The sequence below is a fragment of the Oncorhynchus mykiss genome, chromosome 4 (assembly GCF_057628025.1).
Source record: "Oncorhynchus mykiss isolate SJ-2025 chromosome 4, ASM5762802v1, whole genome shotgun sequence".
NCBI lineage: Eukaryota > Metazoa > Chordata > Actinopteri > Salmoniformes > Salmonidae > Oncorhynchus > Oncorhynchus mykiss.
Genome location: NC_143025.1, coordinates 30,175,001 through 30,185,550, shown reverse-complemented (window position 1 = coordinate 30,185,550; position 10,550 = coordinate 30,175,001). Strand labels below are relative to the sequence as shown.

General features: G+C 40.1%; 1 protein-coding gene across 2 annotated transcripts in view; it reads left to right on the top strand.

Moving 5' to 3' along the window:
• Window positions 1–4,601: 4,601 nt before the first annotated feature.
• Window positions 4,602–10,550, top strand: part of lnx1 (ligand of numb-protein X 1) — a 69,408-nt gene continuing 63,459 nt past the window's right edge. The window contains exon 1 of one of the 2 annotated variants that reach the window (XM_036968590.2): window positions 4,602–5,021. In XM_036968590.2, the coding sequence (XP_036824485.2) occupies window positions 4,981–5,021 (41 nt within the window). In that variant the 5' untranslated portion in view covers window positions 4,602–4,980. The remainder of the gene's footprint in view (window positions 5,022–10,550) is intronic. The other variant, XM_090231823.1, reaches the window with a different exon arrangement.

The window sequence follows — 10,550 nt, the reverse complement described above, 5'->3', positions numbered from 1 at the left end:
GCTATGATGAAACTGGCTCTCATGAGGACCGCCACAGGAAAGGAAGACCCAGAGTTAACTCTGCTGCAGAGGATAAGCTCATTAGAGTTACCAGCCTCAGAAATTGCAGCCCAAATAAATGCTTCACAGAGTTCAAGTAACAGACACATCTCAACATCAACTGTTCAGAGGAGACTGCGTGAATCAGGACTTCATGATCAAATTGCTGCACAGAAACCACTACTAGGACACCAATAATAAGAAGAGACTTGCTTGAGCCAAGAAACACGAGCAATGGACATTAGACCTGTGGAAATCTGTCCTTTGGTCTGATGAGTCCAAATTTTAGATTTTTGGTATGAACCGCCGTGTATTTGTGAGATGCAGAGTAGGTGAACGGATGATCTCCACGTGTGTGGCGTGGAGACGCTTTGCTGGTGACACTGTCTGTGATTTATTTAGAATTCAAGCACACTTAACCAGCATGGCTACCACAATCACCCGACCTCAACCCAATTGAGATGGTTAGGGATGAGTTGCACCGCAGAGTGAAGGAAAAGCAGCCAACAAGTGCTCAGCATATGTGGGAACTCCTTCAAGACTGTTGGAAAAGCATTCCATGTGAAGCTGGTTGAGAGAATGCCAAAAGTGTGCAAAAGTGTCATCAAGACAAAGGGTGGCTATTTGAAGAATCTCAAATGTAAAATATATTTAGATTTTTTGTTGACTACATGATTCCATATGTGTTATTTCATAGTTTTGATGTCTTCACTATTATTCTATAATGTAGAAAATAGTAAAAAAAAATAAAGAAAACCCTTTGAATGAGTAGGCGTGTCCACACTTTTGACCGGTACTGTATATATACACTTTACTATGGATTAAATTATGACATGCTATTTTATAAAATCAATTCTCTGTAATTAATATTACCTGATTAAACTAATCATGCAAATGTAATTAACTAGGAAGTCGGGGCACCACAGAATAATGTTTATAGAGCTGTTGTCTTCCGAATAAACTCTTATTATTTTCCACTAACCCTACCACCCATCCCCTAATTGGAGCAAACAAACAAACAGCAACACTTAGGCTTCTACCTCCAGCTTATATACTATATACATTCTACTGACACAATCTGTTTTACAATAGTTGTATTTTGTTTGTTTTTAGTCCTGTCCTTCCTCTACCCACAACCTCTCCCATCTATTTCTATTTGCCAAACGTTCTGAACCTACATACATTTTACAGACACTGTATATTTTACATGAGTTATCGTGTTGTTATTCGTCCCACCCTTCAGCTCCATTCAACCCCTCCCAGCTATCTATTTTATTTGCCATGTATTTTTCAACTGTGTTCTGATGTTTTACAAAAGTTTTGAACCTTTCTATTCTCATAGTTTCTACAGATTGTAAATTAAAGATAATTTTTTTGCTAAAAGTATTATTATATTATTGATCGATTGACTGACTTTTCAAATCACCCAGCAGTGCTGTCTGCAGAGTTAGCTCCAGATAAATGTTGCAACTCTTCAGCCATTCCTGGGCCTGTGACCAAAAACAAGCTACAGAACATATGGACAGTACCAAAAGAAATGATCTAATGACTCTGTCTCTTCGCAGAGTGGTTGCTAACTAAAAACAGACAGACTGCGAAACAACACAATCCAAGAGCGGACAGCATTGATGAAGAGATCCAATCTAAACTCCCAAAGGGCACATTTTTGTCCGTGTTTACTTTTACCCTACTAGGTACACAGATTGGGAAAACTATTTACAGCAATTACCTGGTGAAGAGATGCTGTGGGGAGGTTAGGGGTTAGTGGTTAGTGGTTACGGTGCCTTCTTTTTCTGAAACACATAACCATGTGTGTGAGGTGTATACTTTTGTTTCAAAGAAGATTTGTTTAAGACTACAAAGAAACACTCTGTGTGACCCTGATTTAGCCCACTGCATTAAAAGGTTTTGATGATCTCTGAAAGTCAGGTCTTTGTTTTAACTCCTCCCAGGGGAGCAATTGACTCCTGTTGACTACAAGAGGAAGGAGTCTGCTCTATTGGCCCTACACCACCTTTTCCACTGCAGCATCCAATCTCCCATCCAGGTGTTACTGACCAGGCCCCGCAAAAATGCTTTGCTTCAGGGTAAAGCCAGCAGAAGGTTGCAGGGAGATATAGCAGAGAAATTATCATATTGAAACACATGCACAGATGGCAGCTCATTTAAACACAGAGACACTTACACAATCAAATGTGATGTATAGATGCCATTCTCAAATTCCCGTGAATTGGTTTTGGTCATTAAACTCCACTCAATGGCTGAATCTGTTATGTAAAGGAGCTGGAAATCTGCATAAACACTTAGAAGTTATTTGATGCTTTAAACAGATGCACTTGTGGAGTTTCTGCTGCGATTTTGCATGGTGACAAGATTACTGTGAGGTTGCACAAGGGGTCACGATGGTTGCGTGCCACATCTATTTTGATGTTGCCTGCGCGCCTGCGTGTGTGAGTGTGTGTGTGCGTACGGTTATGGGTAGTGCTGGTAACCTTTCTCTGATCTATAAAGCACTGTGTGTGTGTGTGTGTGTGTGTGTGTGTGTGTGTGTGTGTGTGTGTGCGTGTGTGCGTTCTTGAATACGGTCATCTCTGAAGATTTCCCTTGTTCTGGTCTGTTTTGATGGGGGACGATTTTTGATGGATTTAGAGGCTGCAGTAAATAAAATTTGGTTTCTGTACCATCTCTGTCCTACTTATTTGGCACCATATTACTTACTGGTGCTTTGTGGCATGATAACCCTACAACCCTACAATAACACGCCAGAGGTGTGGATTCGAGTCACATGACTTGGACTCGAGTCAGACTCGAGTCACAAATATGACGACTTGCAACTCGACTTTGAATTTAACACCAATGACTCGTGGCATAACTTGGACTTGAGACTTATGACTCAACCTGACTTGATACCCTCCCCAAGCCCAAATATTGGTGTGTGTGTGTGTGTGTGTTGGGCGGTTGGGCGATTGTGTACAAGCCTACATCGCCCGATTGCGATCCTCAATAGTCTTTCTCCTGGCTACGCATGTATTTCCATGGAAATATAATATATATATACGTTTATTTGGAAAGTAATAAATATATAGATGTTTTTTAAAGCATTCATGGTTTGCTTAAATGTAATATACTAACTACTACTGTTGTTAAAAAATATGAAATGGTATTACATTTGGTGAAGAGCACATTATTACTTGCTTAGGACTCGAAACTCAAAGTTTAGGACTTGAGACTTGACTTGATACTTGACGGTCTTGACTTGAGACTTGACTCGGACTTGCCTGTCTTGACTTGGGACTTGAGTGCTAAGACTTGAGACTTACTTAGTCCCACTTGTATAACAATGACTTGGTCCCACCTCTGCTACACACACACACACACACACACACACACACACACACACACACACACACACACACACACACACACACACACACACACACACACACACACACACACACACACACACACACACACACACAGATAGATGTACACAGGTCATTTTTTAAAGCACAAACATGCTTACTTTTATTTAATCACACACCCACTTCCATTAACGTAAGGGACTCCAGAACGGGGAAGCTGCCAAAAAATACTGACTGCAAATTGTGTGACTAAAGGATAAACTTTTGCCTGTCCAATGTTAGCCCTATTCCAAATGCTGTAATAAAAGAAAACATTGACTGGCTAGAACATACAATAGAAGTGAGTGGGGTTTTAATTATCCAAGGGCTAGCAACTAAAGAGCCTTCAGCAATCTCAGTCAATTATCAGATGTGTCATACTCTGACTCATGATTAAATACATCATTAAGTCTCAAGTCTCTGTCAGTCTGTCTCACTGTAACACCTGTATGTGGCTCATGTTCTGGGTTTACAGAGAAAACTGTGATGTAGGCTATGCACGAAAACCACAACAGAAACTTAGGATAGCAGTTGTTTTTTACACTCTGACACACATAGACAGGTCATTTTGTGGGTTGAAAGAAGGAACTATTGTCAGAAAGCAGGAAAACCACAACAAAAACACCGGAAGCTGTCCAACCCCCTTGTGTAATATCTGTATTCATTTGCGTTGCACACACACCTCAACACACACTGAAGTATTGTTGTCTAAGCCTTAGCCGTATGCAGTCTGTCTCTGGTTAGCATAGCTGCCATTGTGTTATTTGCTTCAAATTATGAGGTGATGATTTGCCTTGTTCAGGAACATGCTAGAACAGTGCCTCTGTAGTACAGTAGTGGCCATGTGACTCCAAGAACAGGATTTTGTTATGGTTGGTCTAGTGTGTGTTATTTCATGTTGTGTGTAGGTGATATGGAGCCCTGTCCGAGCCTGCCCAGTACAGATTTAAGAGCTGGAATTAATCTGTAATATCCCTCATTATCTGACAATAAACAAAAGATTTCTCATCTTGGTTGTGCGTTAAGTTTTATTTCCCCCCTTGCTCCCCCACCCTCCTCTTTCCCCTAGTCTCTCACATCCTCCCTCCCTTCCTCCCAGAGCAGGTTTGGCCACTTCTCTGTTTACCTCTGTTCTGGCCCTGCCCGTCTCTGCCACTTCCTGGTCACCTGGACCAGCTTCCTGACGTGAGCAGCAGGCTCTGGGTCGTCACAGCACACCCAAAACTCTCTGACTCTGTTCTGTCCTGTTCTCTTTCCCAGAATTCTCACAGAATGGGCAGCCAGCTAACATTTCCGGCTAAACTCCACCAGCCAATCAACAGACGCTGTGACCGGGGCAAAGTCCTTTGTCAGTTCACCTACCTACTCTCTTTCTCCCTCCTTCCCCCTCTCCCTCTGTAGCTCTCTGACAGGTCTAGAGTTACACCCTATTTCCTGAGTATTACCTGTCCAGGTGAAGCTGCTTTGCCTGAAGTGAACATCGCTCTGTGAGTCCTGCAAGCTCTTGTCCCTGTAGTCAGAACTGTACCGACTGTACTGGATGTTGTATCACTGTTACTTGCTAAAGTTTGACTTGCTACAGTAAGTAGGAGTAGTCTACTTGACAGTTTGTCTATTGTCTCATACGTCTGTCTGTGTACTTTCAAGAGATTCATTTGAATGCTTGCATTGCGAGTTTGTGTCTGTGTGAGTGGATGTCAGACATGTTCTCTCCCTATGTTTTGCCTGTGTCTGTAAGTGTCTGTAAAGTAACTTGTCCATTCTATCTGTGATCAGTGACCTGAACGTCTGAGTGAGAGTAACTATGTGCTGATCCAGACAGACTCTGAGCCGTTAGAGCCGCTCCAAAGAGCTCCATGGCTGCCTGCTCCTCTGCCCTGCCCTGAGCTCTGTTGTCCAAGTCTGGGCAGTCAGATTTAGAGGTCTGGCTCAGAGAGAGAGAGAGAGAGACTCAGCACCAGATCTGTGGAGATTTCTAATAGACACTCAGATCATAGAGATAGGATAGACAGAACTTTGATGGACAGGGTGTAGATGTTTTATATTTGTATTTGATATATTTCTATATCTGGGAAGCCTCTTTGCTCGTATCTAAGTTCTTAGTTTACGGGTGCTTTTAAAAGTAGTTGTACATGTAGTAGGCTTGAGTTCCTTAGATCTCGACCACCTGGGTAGATAAGGATGAACTGACTACTTATGAAGACTTTAATTCCAAAATGTTATATCAGCCAGTTTTTCACATTTTTCACATTTTTCATCAGAAAATGATTGTTTATGGGTGTTTAAAATATTGCTGTTTAATTAACAGATTTCAGATGTGTATGAATATGCGTTTTTTTGATTGTTTTGCAAAACACATCCATTGTTTACCTGCAATGGAATGTTCGCATCTTGTATATTTGACTGAGATATGTGGTTGTCTCACCTAGATATCTTAAGATAAATGGATTTAATATAAGTCGCTCTGGAAAAGAGAATCTGCTAAATGACTAAAATGTGAAATGTAAAGGTTTTAAATACAGATCTCATATTACTGTATTGAATTATTTTTGTGAAAATTTTTAAAAAATATTGATGTCACAAATGTATAATTTGTACACTTATTTATAAATAATTTAGTTATTTGTTACATTTAACTATGTAAAACCTAGCTGTACTACTTACTTATAAAGAATGTAGTTATTTGTTACATTTGACTATGTAAAACCTAGCTGTACTACTTACTTATAAAGAATGTAGTTATTTCTTACATTTAACTATGTAAAACCTAGCTGTACTACTTATTTATAAAGAATGTAGTTATTTGTTACATTTAACTATGTAAAACCTAGCTGTACTACTTACTTATAAAGAATGTAGTTATTTGTTACATTTGACTATGTAAAACCTAGCTGTACTACTTACTTATAAAGAATGTAGTTATTTGTTACATTTGACTATGTAAAACCTAGCTGTACTACTTATTTATAAAGAATGTAGTTATTTCTTACATTTGACTATGTAAAACCTAGCTGTACTACGTATTTCTCAGAGTTAGGCGGATACAGTATGTAGCATTCTGCTTAAAACATGATTATTGGTCTCTCTGAAATGAAACCATCAAGTGATAGATTTTAAACAAATACATGTCTGTCATTGAAAAACCCAATGCCATGATTAGATAGTGAAAAAACACACCAATCTCTTTCATAATTTCTTTAAACAACAAAAGCTAATTTACCAACATTTCTGAAAATGGATATATAGCGTTTTTGGAATGAAATCTTATGTACACATATTTAACACATATTATGTTGCATAGGCTAACCTACATCCTTCATGGACCATATGTAGGTCTCATCCTATCCATTACAAGTGTCAAGTACTTTGCCTGTGTTGTGTACATACACTCGATATTTGTGTGCATACACTTCATATGTGTACACACTTCAAACCAAACCATTTGTATAGTATGGGTTTCTGTTGACAGAGTGTGTTTACAGGGTCTGTGTGCATGTGTTCATTGTATCTTGTGCTCAGTACAAATACATTTGATCTCATCCTGTGTATTATCGTATTCCCATTTTCTCTGTGCAGTCGTTATGAGTAGTCTCCTTCTGTGTCCCTTAACCTCAACATGTCACGATTATCTGCAGTGTGACACATTAATTATTCATTTGGTTCTTATTATTCATCAGCTTTATAATCACCAGGGGCCTCATTTATAAATGCTGCATAAGCAGCAATATACCCCAAAAACAAGCGTGCGCCAGTTATTTGGCGTGAGAATGTCCTCCACGCCAACTTTAGACCTTAAGTAAGCACATTTTTTGTAGTTGTTGAAGTATCGTATTGCAAACAGGCAAGTAAGTATCTATGATATGATATGATGATAAGCCTATAAAAAAAAAAGATAAATAATAATAAAAACATTTGTCTTTAGTGAGAAAAGCAAAAATCGATGTGTTTTATTTTTGGAATTTAAAATAATTATACATCGGAATCTATTTCCTATTTATTTTGTTTTCATAACCATTGCAGAATAATTCCTCACCTTTTCTGGCTGTTCTGGGTTCATATTCCAGAAGTAGCAACACGACAAATTACCATGCACGTGTCTCGTTTAATTCAGCCTACGAGCCTAGTAAATACATAGGTTGTGTATTCACGTTTTGCTGTATGCAATCCCATAGGCAGTGCGGTTTATAATACACAGTTGAATTTAACCGGTGAACAGACAGTTGACATTTTACATTGACGTAGTTCTGTGTAGGCTATGCTGCCACTGTAGCCTAAGTCTAAAATCAAATCAAGATCTATTTATACAGCACATTTCAGACATGGAATGCAACGCAATGTGCTTTACCGGAAAAAAATAAAATAAAAACAGAAACATAAGAGGATAAACAACAAAAGAATAACAATAAAAACTGAATGACTAAAAAGCACCCTGAGGAATATCAAAGCTAAAAAGGTGTGCTTTAAGATATCTTTCAAAAAGGTATTCTCTGGCAGGCTATTCCAGAGACTGGGGGCTGCCTCTCTATGCCTCTTGGTCCTAGGCTTTGTGATAGTTAAAAGGCCAGTGCCAGAGGACCTGAGGGACCTACTGGGTACATAACTTAAAAGCATGTCTGACATGTATTGGGGTGCACAATCGTGGATTGATAAAAAAAATAATAGAATAATCTTAAAATTAATTCTAAATTAATTCTAAAACTCACAGTGTAGAGAACTTAAAACCGATGTAATGTGTGGTCTCTGTCTAGTCTTGGTCAGTACCCATGCTGAAGTATTTTGTATGTTTTGCAGTTGACCAATGGCATTCTTGGGTAGACCAGACAGGAGAGCATTACAGAAGTCAAGTCTGTTTGTAATATAAGCATGGATGAGTCTCTCTGTACTAGCCTGAGAGAGAAACGGCCACACCTTGGCAATGTTCCTCAGGCAGCAAAAAGCTATTTTGGTCACATTCCTAATGTATGATCCAAAATTGAGTTCAGAATCTAAAATAATTCCCAGGTTTTATACTTGGTATTTTATCTTTATTGCCAATGAATTAAAATGTGCATCCAGATTCTCTCTCTTTGCTTTGGCTCCAACATTAACAATCCTTGGATATCCTGCAACAATTGGCTGTTAAAAAAAAATTGTATTCATGGAAATTCACTACAAAGCTGTTTAGCTGGAGGAAGTTGTGAGCCATCCAAGTATTTAATGCTGTGTTTTCTGATAATGCTGCCAAGGGGTAGCATAAATAAATTGAACAGTACTGGACCCTAAATAGAACCTTGTGGAATGCCACGTGATATGATTTCTATGGGTTATGTTTACCAAGGGTGACAAAAAAAACTCTTAACCAGTCAAATAGATCCTAAACCTATTTAGAACAGGACTGGAGAGGCCTTATAGGAGCATGGGAGCATGGGACACATGGGAGCTACGCACTAGTATGCGGCAGACATTAAAATGCTGACACAAACACACTCACCTTGTTCAAAGAGTTGTTTTTCAACCAGGGCCGTAAGGGAATGAGCTGAGTCGGCATTGGGTTGGATGATTATTAGCTAATCAACTCGCAGTGTGTCACAGGATCATTGGACAAACACAGTAACCAACATGTCTATGAGAGAGTATCTGTGCACTGTATGAATGTCTGTGTAATGTGCCTTGTGTGTGAGCCGTTCTTATCCATGAGCCATTAAATGGGGATTTTGTCTCCTATGAGCGGTTCCGGCCTCTGTCCACATTTACTGGTTTTTCCTTACAACTGCAAAAATAGTAAAATATCACACAGCGTGACCTAAAGTATGTGGATACCTGCTTGTCGAGCGTCTCTTTCTAAAATCATGGGCATTAATGTGGAGCCTGTCCCCCCCTTTGCTGCTATAACAGCCTCCACTCTTCTGGGAAGCCTTTCCAATAGATGTTGGAACATTGCTGACTTGCTTCCATTCATCCACAAGAGCTTTAGTGAGGTTGGGTACTGATGTTGGGCGATTATGTCTGGCTCGCAGTCGGCGTTCCAATTCATTCCTAAGGTGTTCAATGGGGTTGAGGTCAGGAATCTGTGCAGATCAGTCCTTCCACACCGATCTCGACAAACCATTACAGTATGGACCTCGCTTTGTGCACGGGGCAATGTCATGCTGAAACAGGAAAGGGCATTCCCCAAACGGATGCACAAAGTTGGAAGCACAGAATAATCTAGAATGTCACTGTATGCTGTAGCATTAAGATTTCTCTTCACTGGAACTAAGGGGCCTAGCCCAAACCATGAAAAACAGCCCAGAACATTATTCCTCCTCCACCATACTTTACAGTTGGCACTATGCATTGGGGCAGGTAGCGTTTTCCTGGGATCTGCCAAAACCAGATTTGTCTGCCAGATGGTGAAGCGTGATTCATCACTCCAAAGAATGCGTTTCCACTGCACCAGAGTCCAATGTTGGTGAGCTTTACACCACTCCAGCCGATGCTTGGCATTTTGCATGGTGATCTTAGGTTTGTGTGCGGCTGCTCGGCCATGGAAACCCATTTCATGAAGCTCCCGACCAACCGTTCCTGTGCTGACGCTGCTTCCAGAGGCAGTTTGGAACTCAGTAGTGAGTGTTGCAACAGAGGACAGATTATATGTACGTGCTGCGCGCTTCAGCACTCGGTGGTCCTGTTCTGTGAGCTTGTGTGGCCTACCACTTCGAGGCTGAGCCATTGTTGCTCCTAGACATTTCCACTTCACAATAACAGCATTTACAGTTGACCAGGGCAGCTCTAGCAGGGAAGAAATCCACTCATTTGAAGGGGTGTCCACATACTTTTATATACCGTATATAGTGTATGGACTTAGATGTGAACCCTTTTTTGCCATCATTCATAGCCTTTTCTCCCTGAATGTTGGGCAAAGGTTACCTTGGCAACACAAATACCTTGTCACTTGAAATTGGATGACGATAATGTCTGTTTTTTAACACAAACAGCACTTTCTCTTTCATTAAACATGGCGTGAACAAAAGCCAACGGAGAAAGTCCAAACAGACTGATGACTTTATAAGGGCTCTGCTTAATTGATCTTTCTTATTAATCCTGTAGGCCTGGTAAATGGAAGGTGAGGTTATAAACAGGGCTTTAGCC